General features: G+C 42.3%; 2 protein-coding genes across 2 annotated transcripts; both read right to left on the bottom strand.

Moving 5' to 3' along the window:
• Positions 1-2,066: 2,066 nt before the first annotated feature.
• On the bottom strand, positions 2,067-13,927 carry lrrc73 (leucine rich repeat containing 73). The gene is made up of 6 exons (XM_036546964.1): positions 13,125-13,927; positions 12,128-12,288; positions 10,207-10,329; positions 5,712-5,812; positions 3,486-3,681; positions 2,067-2,313 (listed from the first exon to the last, which is right to left on the bottom strand). The coding sequence occupies exons 1-6, from the start codon at positions 13,394-13,396 to the stop codon at positions 2,243-2,245; spliced, it is 924 nt and encodes a 307-aa protein (XP_036402857.1). The 5' UTR covers positions 13,397-13,927; the 3' UTR covers positions 2,067-2,242.
• A 3,001-nt stretch (positions 13,928-16,928) lies between these two features.
• yipf3 (Yip1 domain family, member 3) lies at positions 16,929-22,872 on the bottom strand. The gene is made up of 9 exons (XM_036547252.1): positions 22,601-22,872; positions 21,345-21,554; positions 20,864-20,970; positions 20,632-20,677; positions 20,313-20,405; positions 19,622-19,753; positions 19,242-19,355; positions 18,816-18,939; positions 16,929-18,230 (listed from the first exon to the last, which is right to left on the bottom strand). The coding sequence occupies exons 1-9, from the start codon at positions 22,670-22,672 to the stop codon at positions 18,109-18,111; spliced, it is 1,020 nt and encodes a 339-aa protein (XP_036403145.1). The 5' UTR covers positions 22,673-22,872; the 3' UTR covers positions 16,929-18,108.
• Between the last annotated feature and the right edge of the window lie 120 nt (positions 22,873-22,992).

A 22,992-nucleotide genomic window follows, 5' to 3' on the forward strand; every position in this document is an offset into this window, starting at 1 on the left:
ATACTTGCTTGTATGAAACACTACTCCACTAGGACTGAGAACGACCTGTAACTGTCAAGAGTACCCAAAATCTCCACGAGAAATGTATTTTGCTAGTGCTGTATGGAACTCCAAGAGTTTAACCACAGTGCGCTTCTATATTATGTTTGCTGAACAGACACACTTATCCACAGCAACTTTCCTAGCATATAATTTTTATATTGCATTAGATTTTTGGCATTTTAGCAGACACACTTATCCAGAGCAACTTACATAGGTTACAATTTAGCATGTTATGCATTTATACAGCTGGATATTTACTGAGGCAATTCTAGGTAAGGTAGGTTAAGTACCTGGCCCAATTCTAGGTAAGGTAGGTTAAGTACCTGGCCCAATTCTAGGTAAGGTAGGTTAAGTACCTGGCCCAAGGGTACCTTTTTGTTACAAGCCCTGCTCCTTACCACTATGTTAGAGCACCCTGCCACCCTATTTTATCCATTTATACATCTGGATTTTTACTGAAGCAATTAAGTGCCTTGCCCAAGCATACAACAGCAGCACCCCACCTAGGAACTGAACTGACAGTCTTTGTGTTCTAATATGCCTCACTGTTGACTCCTAAGCTTTGAATAACACAGTTAAGCAGACATTTTTTATTAGGAAAAATGAATTCATAGAGCCAAAGATACATTTGTGTCCCCTACCCTCACCCTTCCATCCACCAAATGGTACCACACAGCCAGAGAGGCCCAAGGGGCCTTCTTTCTGAAGCATACTAGATTGTGAAGAATCTTCCAGTACAGTCAGAGCTAACTGGCCAACTACCACAACATTCTGTTAAGGATAGCACGGCTATGGAGTGGGATGTAAGATCATGGGGGAAAAGAAGGGGATTGGGGGGAAAAGAAGGGGATTGGGGGGGGGGGGCATGTGTTTTCATGTGGTGTTTTCATGAGATTAACCAAACATTTTCCAAGTATCTCTTTTGCTAGCTGACCAGTCCTCCAAGTGAATGTTCCGTTTACCTTTTTACAGAGGTAAATACCTGGTCTATAAATCCTGTGCATTGTGCTGAAGGACCAAATTGTGCTGAAGGACCAAACACACTAATGAAATAATACATACATTATTGCACAAATACAAAAATAAATGAATGAATACAATGGGAAAGAAAAGTGAAATAATCAACACACTAATAAGCACACCATCTACCTCATCTCTGTTCTAGCCATTCTTATTACGGGTCTTATTTACTCATATTTCTTTCCTGTCATGATGATGTCAGTCCTGCTTTATCTACACTTGCTAATGTGCTAAGGACAGCTGTCAATGTTGTAGGCATCTCTAGGGAAGAGATGCAGAGAAATGAGGAAGAGCTTAAATTTAGGAACAGGATGGTGCTATTGAGCTGTTGTCAGCTACTTTGCTGAAGATGGGATGAATTTATCCCGACGCATTTAAAGGAGACTTCCTAACACTTGCAGATCATGACAGCAATCAGACCACTGATGGCTGCGCTGTGTCTATGGGTTGGGTTTTATTTTATGTTGAAAAAGTCATGGAGAGTCTGGGTCAAATTTATGCTCTCACTTTTATGAACATTAACAATGTTTGTGGACGGTAACCGGGCAAGGTGTTGGTGCACCAGTTTATCAGTTTGGTACTGACAATTTGACTGGCAGCACTTGTTAACGAGTCAGCAAGTGGGAATAAAATGGTAAAAAAATGAAAGAATTAATAATTGAAACAAAACTTTTGTTTGTTTATGTATTTATTGATTTACTTCACTTTTGTTTATTGCTGTATTTAATTGTACAATGATGGTTGCATTAATTTATCTACTCATTCATTCATTTATGTGGTGTTTTGGCTGGTTTGGTCCTCCACACATTACATGTTGCAGTGGAAGTTACATTCTGTGTTAAAAACTCACAAAAAACATAATTCTAAGAAGATGTAAACAGGTTTATTCTGATATCAGACCATCACAATCACATATCGCTTTTAGCTGATCTATCAGAGTATACTTTCAGTATTACATAATGCTTAAATATGTAGTTATAAATAGACTGTACATCTTGAAAATAAATAATTCACTATTGAGTATAGTAAGTCACTTGGTGTTCAAAGTTATAAGCCTGATGAAAACTTCTTCTTTCCCTATGTACAAGTGCTACAGGTCATGCAGAGTGATTGGTTGCTCGCTATCAGGTGATCTCATCACGTGATCGTGCTCAGTGCAAAAAGCATGGTGGCTCCCAGGTCACATCTCAGTCTCAGCCAATAGGCTGTCTCCCAGACCTGATGTCACCAAGACCATCTGGGAACTGGAATCTGATGGGGTGAGAAAAGGCAGAAATTAGTGAAGCAACCATTACTCCAGAGACAGATGAACTACCGGACTGAGGCTGCAGCATGGCTCTGTCTTGCCTGTCTGGTAACAGCCGGCCAGGGGCTGTAGAGCTTTTGATCTTCCAATCAGTTAATCTGATAAGGCCTCGCTCTTAAGATCAATCACTTGATTAGATCAGGATAGCCGCAATAGTTCTCCCTTTACAAGCATGCAGTCTAGTTTTTGTTATTTCGAAATGTACAACATTAAATCTGCCATCGTTGCAGCAAACACCGCACTTTCACTTGCACAGGAGCACTGACGCATGAGTGCAATTCTCCAATACGCTCATAATCAGCCAACAGCCATTTTCCACACTACAAGTCCCACAATACACCAGGAGAGCAGATGCCCCACTGAGGACTGACACATCCCCCCGACAGTTTTTGTTGGTTGATGATATGTCTGGACTTGGACCTGGGCCGTAGGGCCCAGCCCATGGTTCAAATAAGAACCCTAACCGGTCACTACCTTTAGTCCAGCCACTGTCCTTGCTTCTGAAAAGCTGCAGATATGAAGGCTCAACAAAAGCTGCCCAACTATTAAGGCTGGGAGATTAATTGAACATTATTTTCAATTACGATTTTGGCTTCCAACGATTATGAAAACAAGACAATCAAAATAAAAAGATTATTGTGCCGCATTATTTATTGAAAAATATATATACAGTTTTTTTTTTTTTTTTAACCCTTTCGCACGTACCGGTGTGATTTGCCATTTAGCACGTATGCTAAAACCGGTGCGATTGGAACAGTAAATTGGAAAAATTCTAGCTAATTTTAGCTTCGAGGAAACAGTGACTTAACGTTAAAAAATATAGGAAATGCTAACTGAAAACTATGAGAAGCTTAATAATGCTAATGAAAACATAACGAACCATGTAACATAACACGTGTGCTACATAGCATAAAATTAAGTTACGTGCGAAAGTGTTAAAAGTTCAATAAATGCATGATGTTTTCAAAGTCAATGAGTAATCGTGTTAAACAATCGTGATCTCAATATTGACCAAAATAATCGTGATTATGATTTTTGCCATAATCGAGCAGCCCTACCAACTATGACCCTCCAGTAGAGACAGCACAGAGCCGCAGAGCACCCATGCCATACTCACTGCTGTTGGGGAGCCAGGTGGTCTTCTCCCTGGCCCTGCCCCCACTGCCCCGCGCCTCTCCCTCCTTGTCCTCATCTTCCTCGCCCTCGGAGAGCAGGTCGGAGATCTGCTGCTGGAGCTCGGGGCTGATGGCGTTCTCCGCCAGCACCAGCACGCGCAGACACGTGGGGTAGTTCTCCACCATGTCCAGGAAGATCTGAGGAGAGGGGGAGAAGGGGCGGGGCTTCAGTTGTACGCAGACCCTCACTGACCATGTCTCCGTCGGCCTACTGGCGGATAACGCTGACCAGCTCCTTAAGCTCCACGGCTAACCGCAAAGCACCGCTGAATCCGTGCTGGTCACGTGCTGGTTTTGTGTGTTCCAATCACTTCCTGCACTACTGAGTGTCTCATGAAAGAAAGAGCACACCTCTGAGACCCTGAGAATGTAATTTAATCAGAGCTGCAGCCAAATGCAGACTAGAACAGAAGTTCTAATTTGGCCTTGGAGAACGGGAGTGAAAGACATCTTTATGGTACGCCTGTGCAAGGTGCATCTGCCTGCTTCTCTGCTCGGTGAAAAGATCTTTTCTTTTAAAATCAGGCACTCTGCAAACTGCTGAATTAAAAGCACTACCGTGACGCAGGAGTTAATAAGCTTCAGGTACGTTTTCCACCTGCATTATATTTATCAGGCCACCACGGTGCTTTGTGAAAGAACAGACGAACATGTCACAGCTGGAGATGAGCACGTCTTCACTACAAACGAGCTTCGACGTTATTGGCCAACACCGCTGAGAGAAAGAGAGAGAGAGAGAGAGAGAGAGAGAGAGAGAGAGAGAGAGAGACTCCCTTGTAGACAGAGCACAGTTAGATCAAAGCACCGAATGAAGGTCTCCCAGCTAACTGTGTTTGACTCTGCTATGCTCACCCTGAGCTCTGTTCAGCCCCCTGGTCATCACTTCCACATTTATGTGCACATGAAAGGCATCATCTCCTCAGAAAGTGGATTGACTTTGTAATTAGATTGTCAGGAATGGGGGAGGGGATTCTAATGTGGAGGTTCTTCGACAGGCAATTTTGTGGGCCACAGCACCACCAAGTGGTCATAAGTGGAAACGGCATCCTGCTCCCTTTACTCACTGTTGAAAAATGCTATTTCCAATGGATATAGCAATAGACATAATTGCCTTTAATATGTATTCACTGGGGGTAAATACATTAATACATTGTTACAGAAAAAAATATTCACTCAATTAGAATGAGCAAAGAAGACAAGGTAGCAGTTCACTTCCACTCATACAATTAACATCATTGTAAGAAATCTGAATAAAACTGAAGTGATTTTAACATAATTCAAACCCAGTTATAACAGACTTGAACCTGCATACCTAATTATCATAGGGAATACCATTTTTCCCTTCATTTGTGTCAGGAGAGGCATGGGGAGTTACACTGGAACAGTGCTTCTTGCACTCAATCCAATACAAATCGCATGAATAGGATTACCACATGAGCAATGATTAGATCGTGAATCTGACAGCTGGAATAAAGCTCGCTTTCAGAGATTATAGGCATGTACAGATGTGAAAAAATGTCATGTTCCAAAACGGAATTTTCTCACACACTGCGTGTATGCTTAGCTTTAACAAACACTGACAATAAAAAGGCAAACCCCAAGACACAAGAGCTAAGAAAAAAAATCTTTCACCAAACAAATTTGCACATTAATCTGAATATCACAACAGCCGCTCAGAATGAAATCTGAGTACAAAAACATGCATATTTTGATTTTCCACTGTACAAGCCTTTGTAAAAACTACACAGGCAAAAAAGCAAGGAGGTACAGCTTGCTTCAAGCAGTTGACTATTAATAACAAGAAACAAGGAAAGCAATCTCATATTGCCATATTCCTTTAGGACCTCAGTAGGGGATCTAGTCCCTGATATCACAGCATTCAAATGCACAAATAAATGTTGTTGCCAGACAGAGGTGTTAAAGACTATTGTTGAAGAATGTTGCATGATGGTCTTGGAGCGCTGACCTAAGTTTAAAGAGATGTGTTGTGTCCCTGTATGTGTAGTGTTAGTAATTACTGTTGCCTTCATGTAAGCTCTTTTCAGTACTGCGGTGTGTGGTAGCTCTCCTCATTTCTTTCTGAAGCATCTCCCTGTAAGCAAGCTGAGTTGAGGTGCAGCAGAAAAAGTATGGCATTTACTGCTGGGGTCAAAGTTCAGGCTGCTGACCTGCGCTGACTGATTGGTGAGGCCGGTCCCCTCCAAATCCAGCACCTCCAGCGTCCTGCTAGACGACACGGCAACCGCTAGCATCCCGGCGATCTGGTCTCCTGCGAAGCAACCGGCATCGATGAGAGAGAGAGTGAGAGCTGAGGAGTGCCCCTCAAGTTATCCCAGAGTTCAATTCAAACTGCTTCTTTCTGCGAAGTGCTCTTCTGCTCTGGTCATGGGGGCTAGCAACCCGTGAGTTTATTCTGTCTCCATTATGGTCAATTAAAATCTGTTTACTGAGAAAATGTGTTTACTGCTGGTTCGGTGCAAATGATGATTTGATGAAGCAGGAGGCAGTGTGCTTGAGTGAGCCTAAATCCTGCAGACACAGCAACTCTCCAGCACCAGTGCCGGGTGGCCGGACTTAATAGGATGAATGATTTCCTTTCATCTGGTTAAGTCCCTGAACAGTCTTGAACAGCAGTGAGATTAGGGAATTGAGCTGTCTGGAACCGCAGGGCCGTTGTTTCCAACTGCTCCAGTAAACAGAAAAGCAATCAATCTGAAAACACAAACTTTCTCAATTCAGTTTAACGATGGGACTGCGGTCCTGGGGCAAGCCTCCGCTTCTCTGGTCTGGGAAGGAGCCAGTCGAGAGCTCCACGTTCACTGAAGAGGCATTTCTAACTATGCGATACACGTAGCATTTTCACTTCTGCTTTTTTCCACCCATTTTTGGAATTGCTATATTTTCATTAGGCTCATATCATCACAACCTCTGCCCTCTCGCGGGAGTGCTCCGGCACAGTGAACGCAAACTACGCCAGCAACAACTGTTTTTCACACAGCAGTACAGGTCCCACAGTGCAGCGGGAGGACGCACACCAAATGAGGGAAATGTGCACCACCTCTGTCTCGTCTGAGTGACCTGTAGGTGCCTGACCAATCACAGGGTACCTGAAAGTGGCAAGATTAGGACACCCTGTTCGACATGCCCACCCCTCCCCTGGTGGGCTCCCCTGCTCGGGTCTGGGGCTTTGCCTGTGCTCCCCCTTAAAGAGTGAGCCTTGAAGACAAAGCTGTACCATCTCATCAGAGTTTTGGCAAGATATGGCTCATGTCTTCATTTAAAGAAAGACACTCTTAAGAAATGCTTTGCTATGATGCAGTCAGAGCTGCTTCAGCAAGAATCAATCAATACAAAATCCTTCATAAAAAGTTGATCAGTCAGTAAATTGTTGGACTAATGCCAAAAATGATCATCTGAAACACTCAACAGGCATCCCTGGCAAATGTTTAGACTGAAAAACAGAGCAGTAGAGTGTAGAACACTTGCCAGTTCTACAGGGTCCAAATTTTGCAGCCTTGCTTTGACATTAGGCACATCTCACACCATCTCAGTCTCCTGTGTCTCCTTCTAGATCTCTCTCCACAGGAGAAGCAGTAGGTACAAACGCAGGACACAGACTACCACAGAATCTCAGCTGCATCCCTCACCTGGAAAGTCCAATTAAATCTAATTATGCAAATGCATGTGTGTCACTCTCAGTTCACAGAGCCGAGGGCAGGTCTCAGTGTGGCATTGTATTTAAAGTAAGGCCCCTGCTGTCTCCCACCAGGGTTACATTCACAAATGCAGGTGCTTCAGTGTAATTTAGAGGCTGTAATCCAAAAATACATAATTAAATGGAGACTTTTAAAGAGATTCATTTTCAAACAGGCAATCTGATGAAAGCTGGAATCTAGTATGACTGCAGTACTGCTTGTCCTTAATTTTAATAAGGTACTGAAAGCGAGTGTTTAAACTTTTGGCGACTTCATAATTTTGTGTAATGAGAAAAGTAATAGCTGTTGTTGGATGTTGATGGGTGGTGCACATCACAGGTGATTAAACTAGATGATGGATAAAGTGGAAGAATACCAATTTTAAACCAGGTCTGAAATGATACTATATATTAAAAACCTCTGATACTGTCAAGATGTCATCTACCTACAATGAGGTATCCGCCTCTGAGTGTTCCATATGCCGTAAAATGTGTTCTCACTTCCTTAGCAACTACTTGGCTTCCACACTTCTGCTGGCCTTTACATTCTCTGTTCATTTCTCAATGCCACTGTATTACTCTTATGGTAATAATCTGCTGTTTTTGAGGGAAGAAAAATGTCACATCATTGCTATAATTATTTGCTAATGTACTATGGATCTGTATGGAGGATTCAGCTATTAAGAAACAGGTTACTAAGATGTTTGTGTTTCCTCAGTACTGAACTACAGTTCCCATCATGGTTGTACTGTGCCTGTATCATATTTCGCTTGCCTAGGCACACAAAGCAGAGAAAGTACAAAGAATGATCTTGACTGCTCTTCTTCCTTTTTGGTTTCGGCAAACCCCATTTGTCAATATAACTGACCTGGCCCCAGGGAGCTGATTAGGTCAATCACAAAGTAAAACTCAATTGCATCCAAATGGCGTCATTCTGAGCAAAAAATGTTGGGAAGTGTAGTCCACAACAACATCAATGTTGTAGTCCTTTTATGTATCGTTGTATGTCACTGAAACATACCTAGTATGTTACCAAAAAAATTCCATCACATTTTTAGCAATTTTAGAATAGGAAATCTGTATTAGGCAAATGAAGAGGGAACAGCAGGAGTGGTGGAACCACAGTGTAGAAGCAAGATTATAGGAGAGGGACCATGATGGATGTGAACTGTCACTTTTAGCCAGTCAAAATTGCTGTATAGACAGGTTTTGATGATGTCTGGGGTGACTGCATTGACTGGATGATAGGCTCCTGTAGATTGAAAGCAATGCTACATTAAACAAAAGGTTTCACAAAGGGTAAGGAGTTGATTTGCTACAGAAAAGGAGCCAACACCAGTGAAACTGCCTCTTTGACAAACACAGGTAACTCATAATTGATGATAACCATATGCAATATGCAGAACAGCCACAGCTAGATACCGAAGTTTAGCATGGTGGCTCAGGTATTAATGTTGTGGATAAACACTTCTCTAGCTGGATGCAGCAAAGTAGTGCTGCATAAGACTGATACCAGTATTTTCAGTGTATTTTAACAGTTGCCCAACATTTGCTATGTTTCGGTTTTATTCGAGACAGCCGATTTTCCACAAACTAGGTTGTACGTTTCTAAAAGAATTACAAAAAAAAAAGTTAAATAGCTTAAAAATACTCTGACGAAGGAGCTTTCACCTGCCCCCCGCCCGAGAATTGTTAATGTTTGTGTTTAATTGTTAATTGTATTAATTGTTAGTGAAAATGTCTACATGGAATCCCTGTCTTACCCATCACTTCAAACATTCTAATAACAGATCTGTGTTCCATCAATTTCATTGCAAAATTGGTGTAATAGTCTCTGTGCGAGACACCAGCTTAGATAAAGAGCCTCATCTGTGTAATGGGTCTTTAAAGACAGGTATGTGGCTGGAGAGCAGGAGTCACACTTTTTCAGCAGTAGTCTGGGTTTGTGCTCAGGCTGGTTTCTTTAGTTTTGTGTTTTCATGTCTGGTGCCAGCACTGTTACAGCTACTTCTTAGTCTTGAGTACTATTATGAAAATCGAGAAGCCACTGCTGCAATGCCTTAAAGACTGTAGTGTTTATTTCTACTTCGGAAGAGAAAGAAATAGGGGAATGAAGAAACTTAATCAAAGGCTAAGTAAGCCTCAACAAGACTTCTAGTATCAACATGCCGAACTACAGACATCAATTTTTCAGCAAAGTTTTTCTTCTCATTTTCTTCCTTTTTTTCAGTGCAGGTCCTTGGCCTAATACAATTTATGCTTGAGCCAAGAACAGTTTTTATGGCACGAAAGACAATTTTGTTCTGACAAGCCAAAGAGTAAGGGGCATCTAAAAAGGAAACAAAAATGACCCTCAAGTGGTGGTGTGTCAAGCGTCAGCCACATACCATGTACAAATGTGAATTTTAGCTATCTATATATAAATAGATGTACTGTAATTTCTGTAGAATGTGAGGTCAAGGATAATATAACTTTGTAAAGACTGTAAATCCCACATAATTGTTACCACCCCACTGTATGGATTCTTTAATAGGGAAGAAATCGTGAAGCACACACAGAGAGTGTCTGTCTTATGATGTAGGTCGGGTTATTTTATTTCATTACTTCTATTAGGCCAACACAATTTTAGACACCTGTGGTATTATATGTAGTTTGACTATTTAGTGTACAAGAATGAAACCTATAACATATCAGCTGTGCTCATCCTGAAGAAGGCTCAACTTTCCAACACCATCTTTGCACTTTGTGTGAATTGCTAACTTTTTATTAGTATGCAAATGCAGACATCTGTCATCCTATGTTTAACATCATGGTATAAGCACCTCTAAGACTTAATTACATACAAATACATACAATTCTGCTCACTGTTTAGAGTTATGCCCAAGTGCATTCATCTTGTACAGTCTCACTGGGTGGAGACAAAGATCACAAAGTGGAACATCTTTCCCTGCACAGTGATTGGCTCTTACCCAGGGGATTGTAGTCCAAGTTGAGGACGCGCAGCTGGGAGCTGTGTGCCACGGCAACAGCCAGTCGGGCCCAGCCTTTGGTGGTGATGGCCGGGTTCGCACTCAGGGTCAGCTCTCTAAGACCTGCAGGAACACGATCAAACATCATCACAGGACTTTAAACCCCCATATATATATATATATATATATATATATATATATATATATATATATATATATATATATATATATAAAATATATATATATATTCTCTTTTTCTTAAACTATACATTATACCATCACTGCTTACACTCTACCAGTTTTGTCAGGAACAAACTTGGGGCAGTAAAACTATGCTGTGACTGGCATAGTAAACTGCACCACATCTGAATTCAGTAGGCATAAATAAGTGTATGTAACTAGCTAAAAAAATCCTAGCACTTGAAATGATACAAGCACCTCTGTGAGCTTTGATCTGAGCGTCTAGCCACTTAAATCCATTAATGCTGCATTAAACCTTACTCAGCTATGGAACTGTGCATTAGTACAGAGTAAACAAAGTGAAATGCAGCTTACACTAAATATTGTTCTGGTGCAAAAAACAAATGGTAAACTACATTATTTACAAACTCATTTAGCAAACACTCATATTAAAAGCAACTTACAAAGTGCACTAAATAAAGAGATACAAAAACTTGTACAAACAGGACTACACTAACCATGTTCAAACATATGAAATGCTAAAGTCTTGGCTGGTCATCAGTGACTCAGCTAGTCTATGACCTCCCAAAATATTCCCCCGTTTTTGCTGATCTCCCCTCCACCAGCTAATGGGACTGGCTGACATCTGTTTCAAAACACTAGTGCCAGCCTCTTAGGCAGAGAGAAGGTTGGCTCCTCCATATTTGCAAGTAATCCTCAAACCGTGTGTATTGACTAGGACCTTTGCTTCACAATCCCCGGGACGCCTGGCCTTCCCGCCCCTGCGGTACCCGGTGTCGCAGCCACCTCCCCTGTCTGTTCTGGCCCCTGTGTGGTGAAATGAGCTTCCCACAGCAGTCAGAGCAGCAGAGTCACTGGCCATATTCCAGCACAGACTGAAGACCCACTGCTTTAGACTGCACCTTGGCTCCCCTAACACTGCCTCTCCCCTTTCCTAGAATGAACGCTTTGATATGTTCGCTCACAGCACTTGTTTACAAGACCTTCTGTACAGCACTTAATGTAGGTTACTGAGGTTTTCTTGATGTAACTCTTTATATGTCTCTTAAGCACAGCACTATGGTGGCTATTAAAACAGAAGTGTCGCTTATGTGTTTCTGATGTTTTCTGGTTCTGCACTATTCATGTGGCCTTGTCATGTCACTAACATGCTTCATGTTGTATACCAGCTCTTTTTGATAAGAGGGACTGCCAAGTGTTTGTCTTTTTTTCCACAGAAGATGCAGGAATGTCTAAAACAATCATTACGCTGTTATGCGGGTAGCAAAAGATATAGACACAACGTTTCTGCACCCCATCAGTGCGTACAGCCAGGCGCACGTGCCACATGTAAAATTAAGTTAAGACCGACAGCATCTAGGCTATCTTAAATTGATTCAAACGCTTATTATGAGTGCCCCGTACATTAAGGTAGCACTGCGTTACCTTCTCACCCCAATGTAATTAACTGTTTTCCCTCGGCGTCAGGCGGCAGCAGTTAATTTACTTCGAGGCTATGTTCAACTGATTCAAACACTTACGAATCCGCAGTATGTTAAGGTGGTACTGCGTCAGGCGGCGGAGGTACATTTTCACATATTGTCGCCTGCACACAATCCATTCGTATGCCAATACCGTTCGGTAGACTGACAGGATCAGTGCATAAAACACCAACATATCCTCATTCCAATGTGAAAACTGTTGTGGACACAGTAAAATTAAGTATACATGTTAGAGTCACCTGACTTGGCCCCATCCGGAGGTAGCATGCCACAGATGAGCTGGATCGCCTCGTCTCCGAGCATACAGTCTCCCAGGTCAAGGGACACCAGAGACGGATGCGTGGACAGTGCCGTGTTCAAAGCCACTAGCCCCGCGTCCAACAGAGGACTGCCGTGAAGGCTGTGGGGGAGAGAAAACAATAATGATCCGTTCACGATGTAGGCTTACTTGCTATGTCTTTACATTCTCCCCAGACAATCATGTGTCCTACATTCACCTGAGGCAAGATGGAGTAGTTTTATGGCTGACTGATCTGAATTAATCACAGCATTTAAACACGGCATTCGTCTAGACACTGCTTCCCATGTGAGAAGAGGACAGTTTGTTTCCATGCTAGTCTAAGGCATACGAATAGTATTTTCTTAGTTGCGTTAAGAAGCTTTGAAATGGAGTTACTCCTGCAGGACTTACGTGAAGTGTCTTTGTTCGCGAGCTGATTAAACATCTTTCATGCGCACTCCCTTCTCAAGTTAATCTGTGTCTGAAGGGCATAAAATTGATAGAGAACGAGCAGCAAGACAAGAGTACTTGTGTTTCATTGCGGGCTTCTTGCATTACATTTTTAAGATCTGGTGGGCAGCTAGCTAGCTACCTATCCAGCTAATATGGCTAATGCCGTGTACCAATGAGTGCGCAGAGCTTTCGTCATATTCAATGTCAGTTGGAAAGCGTCTAATTTGCGGCATATTCAAACTCACCATTACTTTACGTACACACATAGCTAGCTACTCTTCAGTGCCTGATATAGTTTTTAGTTTGCTTGTGTTTTCCTGGCCTGACTCTCTAAAATACCCGAGATGACCAGAGCTGTCAGCGGTCTTGTGCCATAACGGGTCGCATTTCCTTAAGACGGGCTGCAAATCTGCAAGAGCTGATTAAGTGAGTTGCCTACTGTAGCCGAATCGTTGTAAATCTAAGCATTGATTTGTTTCCACAAGAAGAAAGACAATACTTACAACAAAGTCTGGATCGATCTGTTGGTCTTGAGCGCATCGGCTAGCTGCTTCACCCGGCTGATGCTCGACACTACACCGAGGTTGAGGTTGAGTTGCGCCAGGGAGTGGGACTCAGCCACGCCGCGACACACCCGTCCGAAGTCACGATCCGAAAACTGGCAGCCCCTTACAGACAGCAGCCGCACGCTGTTCTCTTTAAGGCTGTCGCAGATGTCTTTTATTTCAGCACCAGAGAGCGCCTCTCCTGTTATCTGGATAGAGCCTGGCAGCATATCGCTGAGCTGTTCTGTAGCTTGCTAATGTTAGCTACTTTACACCCGAGAAAATTAAGATAACTTAGCTGACCGCTAACCGATCATGTATGAAACTTGTTTGGTCGAATAAGCATTCAGAAACGCCTTCAACTTTTAGAATGAGGTTCTTTAATGTCGCCCGGTGACCTAGCCAGCTATACCTGATTATTTCCTCTGGCAAGTAGCTAAATAGCAATTATTGATTCCCTACTGTGACTTCACAACCCGTTCAAAATCAATCATGCTAGCAAATGGTTACAAGTATGCTCTGGCTAGTTGTACTATAATCCTGGTGCCAACGCGACAGTTGGCTTCTCTCTTAGATTATTCATTAGATATTATCCCAGTGCCTGAGGATCAAATTGTACATTCAGATTTTAGAACAGTTAAGGCTATATATACATGTTTTTCACATCGAGGCTGTTCTGCCTAGAAGGTAGCTCTATCCACTGACATCATACGATGGTACGGTATTAATCCTTGGTCAACTCTGCAGTTCAGCTAGGTATGCATTAATGTATTCAGTGCTGAATTATTAATGAGCGAACGGTGCTGTCTTCCCAAAGAATGAAGCATGTGGCCTTCGGATTGTTCACTCTTGGTTCCGCTGATAATATCCTTTGCCGTTACAGACATAAACATTTTGCATTCTTGTCATGTTTGAGTTTCTAGGCTCCAGCGTTGCAGCACTAGCTAAAGCGATGGAGGTTTGTTTGCATCCGCTGCAGGTGTCGGTTACTATGGTCACACTGCTCTCAATGTCACCCTGTCTTTAAAATAATATTAAATTACAACGCATTTGATTTAGGAAATTCCCTCCTCTGTCATACGTTCGCGGTCACTGGTCGTTTTCTAAGGAATCAGCTCTCTTGCTTACTGGTGGTGTTGTTCACGAATTTCCTTGTCAGACAGGCGAGACGTACTCATTCCCTCTAAATGCGTTGCTTCAGCCACTAACCAGAGAGATTGCAGGCATGTGTTCGGGGAAGGAAGAGAGGCGAGCCAAGAGTTATAGATTTAACAGGGCCAGCGCACTGAATACAGCACGCACGAGCGATCAAGTGTGATTACTTAGGTCTAGTTTAAGTGTTTAGCGTCTGCGGCCCTACCATATATAAGCTTACGCTGTAAAACTGGTAGCCATGGCGACCTAATCCTTTCCCGCTGGTATTGCCCTGGCAGTAGGCCCTACAATACGAATACTCCACCAACAATACCAAAACATGTTGCTGTTGTCGATTTCTTGATTTACACAAATGGTCATGCGTACTCAGTTGTCTCATCTTTTACTTATACTTTCCTCATTCACTTCACATTTCACTGACGACATTATGACGACAGTTGTTCAAAAATCGTTATATTTTTAATGACTTATCAATGAAATGGAGACCCTCCTAACCTCAAAACCTTTCCACAATGCCTTGTATTCTTGGGCCGAGCACAGTCGCACGTAATAATCTTATGAATTATACATCCAGTTGGACAGCAAGTGTTCACAGGCCTCTCTGCTTATACAAAAGAGTGACCAGCCAAGGGGGTGGTAGAGGACAATAACTGGCCGCCGCATCTCTACGCAGGAGGCATCTCTGGTTGCGGCATCACACCCCCCACCTGCACTCCTCTCCTCCTCAGCGGGGTCAGAGTGTAAACGGATCCCTGCACCCGGATGCACAGACGCTGTATCTTTGTGCTGTCCAACTCATCCTCCCCTTTTGTTCAACAGGTTGATGCTTTCTAGGCTTATCTTCGCTCAACCCGCCCTGTCACACAAAACCCGCATTGTGAAGTCCAGAGAGTGGCCAATGTGCCATATGAACTTCTCCACATGATGACAAATAATTGATAACTGTGATGAAAACACTCATGTTAGACTAACTCACGTCAAGGAGAGTCTATAATTGACTATTTCCAAGAAAGGGCTGCAAGTGCATTGATAATTTCAGCACTGACAGGTAGCCCTGAGGCACAATGGTTAAGACTCTCTGGAGTGCCTTTTCCAGCAGCAAACAGAACAGGATCAATGTCAAGGCAGGATGAGGCCAAGTAGGTCCATTCAGGATACAAAATGCTCTGACCCAAAAGCTTGAAAATGTAGTAACAGTGTAATGAAAAAGTAAGGGTACAAAAAGACAGCTCTGGATTAGAGCCCAAGGGTCGCATTCTGGGTTGAGTGTTGCTGCAACTCTGGGTAATTTGAATTTTTATCATCTTGTTTCCAGCATGCATCAAATGCAATGTGAGCATTACCAGAGCTGTTCAACCCAGATAAGAGGTCCTGTAAAGCAAATGAATGCAAAATAAAATGCTGTCTGGCTCAGGTGCTGCTCATATCCTTTTTTTTTTTTTTTTTTCAGAAAACAGCTTCACATATTTTTTGGGGAAAAAAACACAATTCCTTGAGTTCACTAGGACAAGAAATTCTAGAATGACAAAAAGACGTATAAGGATGTTTATTAGTGTAAAATAAATAAAATGAACAAGATACACATCTGCTGGAATTTTTGACTTGGGAGTTTAAAAAAATGCTTCAGAAGGGTTAGATGTTCTATTGGGGGCATGTTCTGGATGTATGACAAGGATGGTGGAACCCTGGATGCAACCAAGGAAAAGCCACGAGGACAATCCTTGGATGCAACCCTTAATAGAGACCTACAGGAAAGAGAGGGGCAGGAGGCAGAAGAGGGAAAGGGGTGGGGTATGCAAATTGCTGATACAACAGGAAAGAGGTTATTGAGTGGTTTATAAGGCTCATTTGCTGGTTTGAATAGGTTTCAGGAGTATAGATGTGGATATATGAATTTTCTGTACCTCCAAATTTCAGTTATTCATCTTTCATAAGTAGCAATCATACTGTTAAGATGTGAGAGCAAGTGTCCAGAGGATCACTCCTGGTCTATTCCATCTTGGCTTCATTCATTAAAATCTATTTAAAGCAATTTTGGCAGTCTATATTACTGGTAATGAGAAAACTCAAAGAACATTGTACCTGATATGTACCTTGATGGGAAGCTAATAAACTTACTTATTGCCATTTTGAAGCTGGTGCAAGATTCGTAAATTGTTTTCAAAAACTTTGTAATAGATTGTTCTGTTCTGTTCATGAATCAACCCCACTGGTCCTTTTATTAGGCAATGGTGTCTCTTATTCTTACCTTACCAATATAGTCACAAATCACAAAACAGATTTCAAACGTAAATCTTTTAAATAATTAAATAAAAACAATTTAATTACAAATGAATATAAATCGTGAGTGAACCTCTACTTTCACTGATTGTAGCACTTCAAAATGGGAGTAATTTAAGATAGGAAAAAAAAACCTACAGGCACTGTTAACATTATTTTATTTTCTGTACAATACCTCTATATGTACACATGTGAAAGAAAAAAAAATAAAAACAATGAAAAAATGGCATTCCCATAATTCATTCCACAAGTACATCTGATTAGAACCATGAAAACACAACACCCAATTTAACTGGAGTACCAGAAGAAGTCATATATTTGGAAATAAAACAAATACCTTCATTGCTTCCCAAATGTATCTTAATATAATTCATATATAAGCCTAAGACTTGTAATGGATTTCTGTGATGAATGAGGAATTACACACTTCCTCAGTGGAAAAGAGGGGAAATTCTCACTAAATGCAGGCTGATTGTACAAATCCTCAACTCTGAGAAACATTTTAACATGGTGCAGATGTAGCTTGAGGTCCCATCAGTTCTTCCATCCTAATTCTATCCCTTCAACTATGTAGTAATAGCACCTACAATAAATAACACAAGGCTGCGTTTCCAAATCATACATTTCTGCAACACTTTAAACTCCAGTTCATGACCTCATGTAACAAAACAAAACAAAAAAACCTATAGATGGTGTGGAATCACTAACTTTACAAGGCAAAAGTGACTATGAGAACTTAAATTCTCTCTTCTCTTCCTGGCTTTCAAGAACCAATAAGACTACAGTTATAGCCTGCAAACCTTCAGTTTAGTAGATGTTTAGAGTTCTCAAGAAACCGGAAACATTCAGTAGGAATGAAAGTTGACATGTTAAAAAACAAAAAACACCAAAAACACAGATGCCCACACTTGTCCATCACTGGTGTGGACAGTTGCAGTCGGTGACCTTTCAGCAATATAGTGTTTATTATCTGTTTTGGCAGAGAGAAAGAAACCATGTTTCTGCTTTAGTTATCATTAATGTATCACCAATTGTTTTCAGTGATGATACTTGAATGTGGGCATCTGTGGTTTTTTTCCATGGACTTAACTCGACATTGTACATTTCAGGAAAGGCATTCAAATGAAACAGATGAGACAAGTGGCCCAGTGAACAACAGTTTGCACTGTTTGGATCGATTGACAACTGCAATGTATGCTCTTTGTGTAAGCCTAAATAATCATTTTGCATGTTTTCTCAATGTGAATTGATCCAATTGGATACCAAGCATCATGAACTTGCAGCTGACACACACATCCCACAGACCACAAACATTTAAGGGGCCATCAACATGTGCTTCTGTGACAGTTAACTCAAAGTTGTTCTCCTTGAATCAATGTTTGTTCACCCTCTCTTGGGCTTGAGGACAAAAAAATCATTTCAGTTTCCCCCTGCCAATTCTTTTAAAATGGGGTGACATATTTCATACTGCCAGCCATAAAGATTAATGCGCACTGCATCGCTGCCACTACTGGGAAATGCCAAGAGACTTCACTGTGCCATTCACCAGACTGGCTGCCACATCAGGCAGATCTCTGGCCACCCTCTGAATGGGGGGAACATTGGGTCCTTCCAGGGTGTCCAAAATACCTTCAGGAAGACAAATGAGAAATTTAACACAATATGTCCTTTAAATGCATTTTCCTCCAGCTAAATGAAACAAATACCATACTGCACCACTTATTATAGCTTTACATTAATTAGGATTCACTTTAAAAAACCCCTCTGAGCTTCTGCAGAAACTAAGCAATTAATGTGCATTTAAAATTAGGCCAGGGGTCTTAAACTCAATTACTGGAGATCCACACATTCAGCTTTTTTTGCTCCAACCTCTGTTCTCAATTACTTACTTTATCAGTTTGCCTCAAATTGAATACCTTCAGCTACTACTATAAAATGTGCCCTTTGTTCAAAAATATCATGCCAGCAAAAAAAAATTTGGTTCAGTATAGGTATTAAATGTATCCAGTGAATCAAATAATCAAGCCAGCACAGCCAATGGTTAATGGGCTGGAACTAAGCAGCATGCACTGCAGCACAACAGGAGCTGAGTCAGGCTTGGCTGAAAGGGAACTCGGCCTCACAGCAGCACCAGCCAATATGGGTACTGATACAGGAAGCGCAGACCCTGTGTTCAGACAGTGGATCAACCCTTCACCGCTTCAGGGGTCTTACCTTCGACGATCTTGTGGTAGGCAAAGTGCAGGTAAAGCAGAAAGAGCATGTGCAGCGCAGCCAGGGTCCCGCACAGGATGAGACGGGGGGTCTGGCCCACGGTGCGAGAGATCAGCGCGGCCACCTGGAAAAGCAGAGACAGAAAGCGCATTTGCACATGGGCCTAAGCGCTGCACATCACAGCTAACATATGAATGGAACAGATATTGCACACACATACCTGTACTGTAAATGTGGACAAGCTACACTTTCATGAACTAATTCACTTTAGTGGATGCTGATGTTTTTCTGGGACCTCAAAAACCCCCATTACTGGCGACAGAGTCTAACTTGGTACATAGCTGCAAGGACAGGGGTCAGAGTATCTGTTTAAGCAAAGCCAGCTTTTGTTAAAAATCAGCTGCTTTCTCGAGATCCAGGCCTCACCATTCGCAGAGTGGAGAGCCCCCCGATCACCAGCCACAGGATGTAGAAGAGGGAGTGGAAATGGACATTGTACGTGACCAAGAGGACCACGCAATGTCCGAAGAGACCGTAACCCTGGGATGCAACAAAAAGTTTAAAACAACATTCTCAAATAACAATATGAATGGGGGCATGTTAAAGAACACCCAACCACAACACCATACTTTGCTCTCCCCTTCAGAAATGCGACCAATCAGGTATTACACAAAAGAATCTAATTATCTGGTTTGACCCTGGGGATGTGTACATGACACACGACATCTATTATAGGACCATTTAATGAAATGAATCACATAGTGGTTGCTGCAGGTTTATGGAGGCCAGTGCTGAGGAGCACATACCAGCAGAGACAGCATCTGCAGCATGGTGATCTGAGCGTTGCAAAGGTAGGCGAGGAAGTAGATGAAGGAGGAGACTCCCAGCCAGTAGCCGAAGCAGGTTCCTATAGCCGTGCCCATGAGGGTGCCCTCTCTCTGTGGAAAGGAAACAAAAACCCGCAAAGCCAGGATGAGAAAGTATTGTCACCTCACAGGGGTTTGGTCACCACAGTGGCAACATTGTGCAATGTCTGAATCCAGATCAGGAAACAGATAACATATTAGCCTGCTAAACGCCCTGAGCGTATATAGCTTGCACTTGTACGTGTTATTTATACAGCTGGAAATTTACTGAGGCAGTCCACATGTAGCACCTTGGCTACATGGCTACAAGTGCCACTACGAGTGCATTTTATTCATGGTAACAAGGTCCCATGTCTCTGGAATCTTGACAATACACAATGAAATATCTACCTTCATCTATGTTGACTTCATATAGAATAAATCACTAAAATTCTACAGAATGGAAATCTGACACATTTCTGAACCGGCATGTTTTCTGTTTTTATTATTACTTGGCCTGTCATCCATGTCATCCACAATTCAGAATAAGAGCAACAGGATAAGATGCTGACTGCCTCTTTGGAAACACAACGCCATTCTAAGCCAAGGGCTCGTTGGCGCACATTGATGCCTGTAACGGGTAATCTCTCACAATGATCGTTCCAGAGGTCTTCATCCCATGCAGCAGGATAGCCACCAGGGTGAATACCAGCATCATGGGCCCATAAAGCTCTCCTGCAATTTTCTGTGGGTTTGAAAGCACAAGGTTAGTTTCTTACACTGCTCTAGAGATTCTGACAACAGTCACATAGGCATGTAGATTAAGAAGCGGTTATTAAAACAATAAGACTGGGAGAGCATTCTTGTAAGTAGTATGAAGATGATTCTTTGCTGATATCTCTTGCATTCAAACATCACGATGAAATTTTACTATAACATAGTATATTACTAGATCCAGACCAGCTTCTCACCTGTGGAAAGTTGACCATTCGGACTGGGATCATCGACTCTATCAACCTTGCAAAGGAAAAAACACCCATGTGAGCAAAAATACTACATTTTCATTTTCTCTTTGTATGTAATGTTTTATGACACTATGACTAGGCTAATAAAAAACCTGTCTAGAGAAAAAAGCAACACTCAATACTGCTGCCAACAGCTCATTTTAGCCCTACACTATAGCTCCCAGATGTGACACCTCACCTGTTCCTGACTTGGATGGGCTCCACGTCAAAGTAAGGTCTGAGGATGTCTATGTTGGCATAGAGGTTGAAAGCCTTGGAGGCCTGCCTCTTTCCTGCCCTCCACACCTGAAAAGAGACAAAAGCATATTCCATGGCTCACACATTTCGACATATACTGTCACTGGTGAGTGCTGAGGCCCATTCTAGCTTAACACGGATTTAAACATCTGTTTAAATACTCAGATCACAACACTGTCTTAGCAATATTGGTTACTCTATGTGTTACTAACATTAAACAAACTACAGACTCTGAGGCCCACAGAAACTGCTTTCAGCACCCTGTTTTCAACCTCAGAACTTTGACAGAAGCATTGTAAGTGGAGTTCCACAGGGGCTGTGAAAAGGTGCTCAGTTCACACTGCCCAACCCACAAGGGCACACTGTCTGCCCCTCTCCCTCCTATGCTTTGCCGCCTTTCCCACCGTGCCCCATGAGCTCACCTCATCTGCCACTTGGCGCCCCAGCTGTCCCTTAATGCCCTTCATGCCGAGGAACTCCCCGTCGTCCCCGCCGTCCTCCTCTGTGGCAGCCGCCTCTGCCGCCACCTCCTCCTCCTCCTTCATGCGTTGGTGCATCTCGCCCATGTCCTCAAAGCTGGACCCCGAGGTGTCGTCCATGTTCTCCATGTCAATCACTGCTGAGCCGCTGCCCTGAGGAGCAGAGACACCCAGAGACATCTCAGCACATGACAACATGACAACTGGGCTGTATTTTCAATCAAGGACTGCAGCCAGTCTGAGTTAGGGGGTGTTTGACCAGTTGTCTGCAGGTAAAGTAAACCCTACAACAAAACATGTTTTGTTTGAACGCAGCTTTCTTTTATTCATGTTTCTCTCTTACAATGCAATTACTCCTATGTTGGTAGTAATCAACATCATATTAAATCAACTCTAGAGCCATTAAGCAAGTAAGCACTAAAGCCACTCACTATTAGTCACTTGTGGAATCACAAAACCAACAGTCATGCCAATTTCTCCTGATGAGCGCTAGACACTGGCATGTTTGACAGATACTGCCCCCTGGTACGGAGTGACGGTCACAGGCAGAAATCAGTTTAATAAAATCATAAAGGCCTGAAGAAAGGTCTTAGGCAGCCACTATCATATTGTGTGAGCGTTCATTGCATTTCCCACCACATGTGTTGTTGTCTTTGAATGTACACGACAGGCTAACCACTGAAGAAATAAGGCTGCAATCAGTGTGCCCTTTTAACCAAACAAGAAATATTCTAGCTAATTTCCACGGACTGTTGGCTAAATCAGACGAAATATGGCACATCTTCAAGTGATGCCAGGTAGTTAGCTATGTAGCCTACCTTAATCTGACATAATGCAGCTATCACCGTTGCCTTCCGACAAAGCTAGCGTTATCTACATTAGTAAACTATTCCAACCAGTAGCGGTAACAAAGAGGAAGAATTTAGACAGAATTAGGTTATCTGCACTTTCTTAGAAAGCTCTCATTAGCTATCTAAGCTATCTAGCTAAATGCTGCACTAGCAATTTGATGCAACAAAACAGCTATGCTAACTAGATACGACATTTTGCAATACCGCTTCTGCAGACAAGATCGGTAGTTAACCGTCTGAATACTAAGGTAGAAACAAAGTATCATACACAAAATATTGACCCATGATGATATCTCATTGTTGTGTTTACTTTAGCAATGCAAGCTAGCTAGCTAGGTAGCTACTTACCTGAATCAGGTTGTCATCAAATCCGCCCCACGCTTCCGTGTTCGTGTTTTTGTTTCCTTCGGGGGCCGACATCTTCACAGCGATTTGTTTTTCTTACTCAAAAATGTCTGTAGAAGTGTTCAATCTACATGTAGTATATACATAACTAGATGGTCAGCTATTCCTAATATAGCTAACTGTAATTCTTCCCTTGTCGAAACAGCCCCGATCGGAACTTCCAGTACGCTGCTGTCGGAGTTCCAGACGTGGCTGCTCAGATCGAATTGGATTTGAGGCGTAAATCTCGCGAGATTGTAGCTAAACGAAGACTGCGTCAGTTTTAATCGCGATAGTAATGGTTTTTGATAGTCGTAAGAGGATCGATACTTCGACCAACTGACCGTACATTGTAT

This window comes from Megalops cyprinoides, chromosome 15 (assembly GCF_013368585.1).
Source record: "Megalops cyprinoides isolate fMegCyp1 chromosome 15, fMegCyp1.pri, whole genome shotgun sequence".
Classification (NCBI taxonomy): Eukaryota; Metazoa; Chordata; class Actinopteri; order Elopiformes; family Megalopidae; genus Megalops; species Megalops cyprinoides.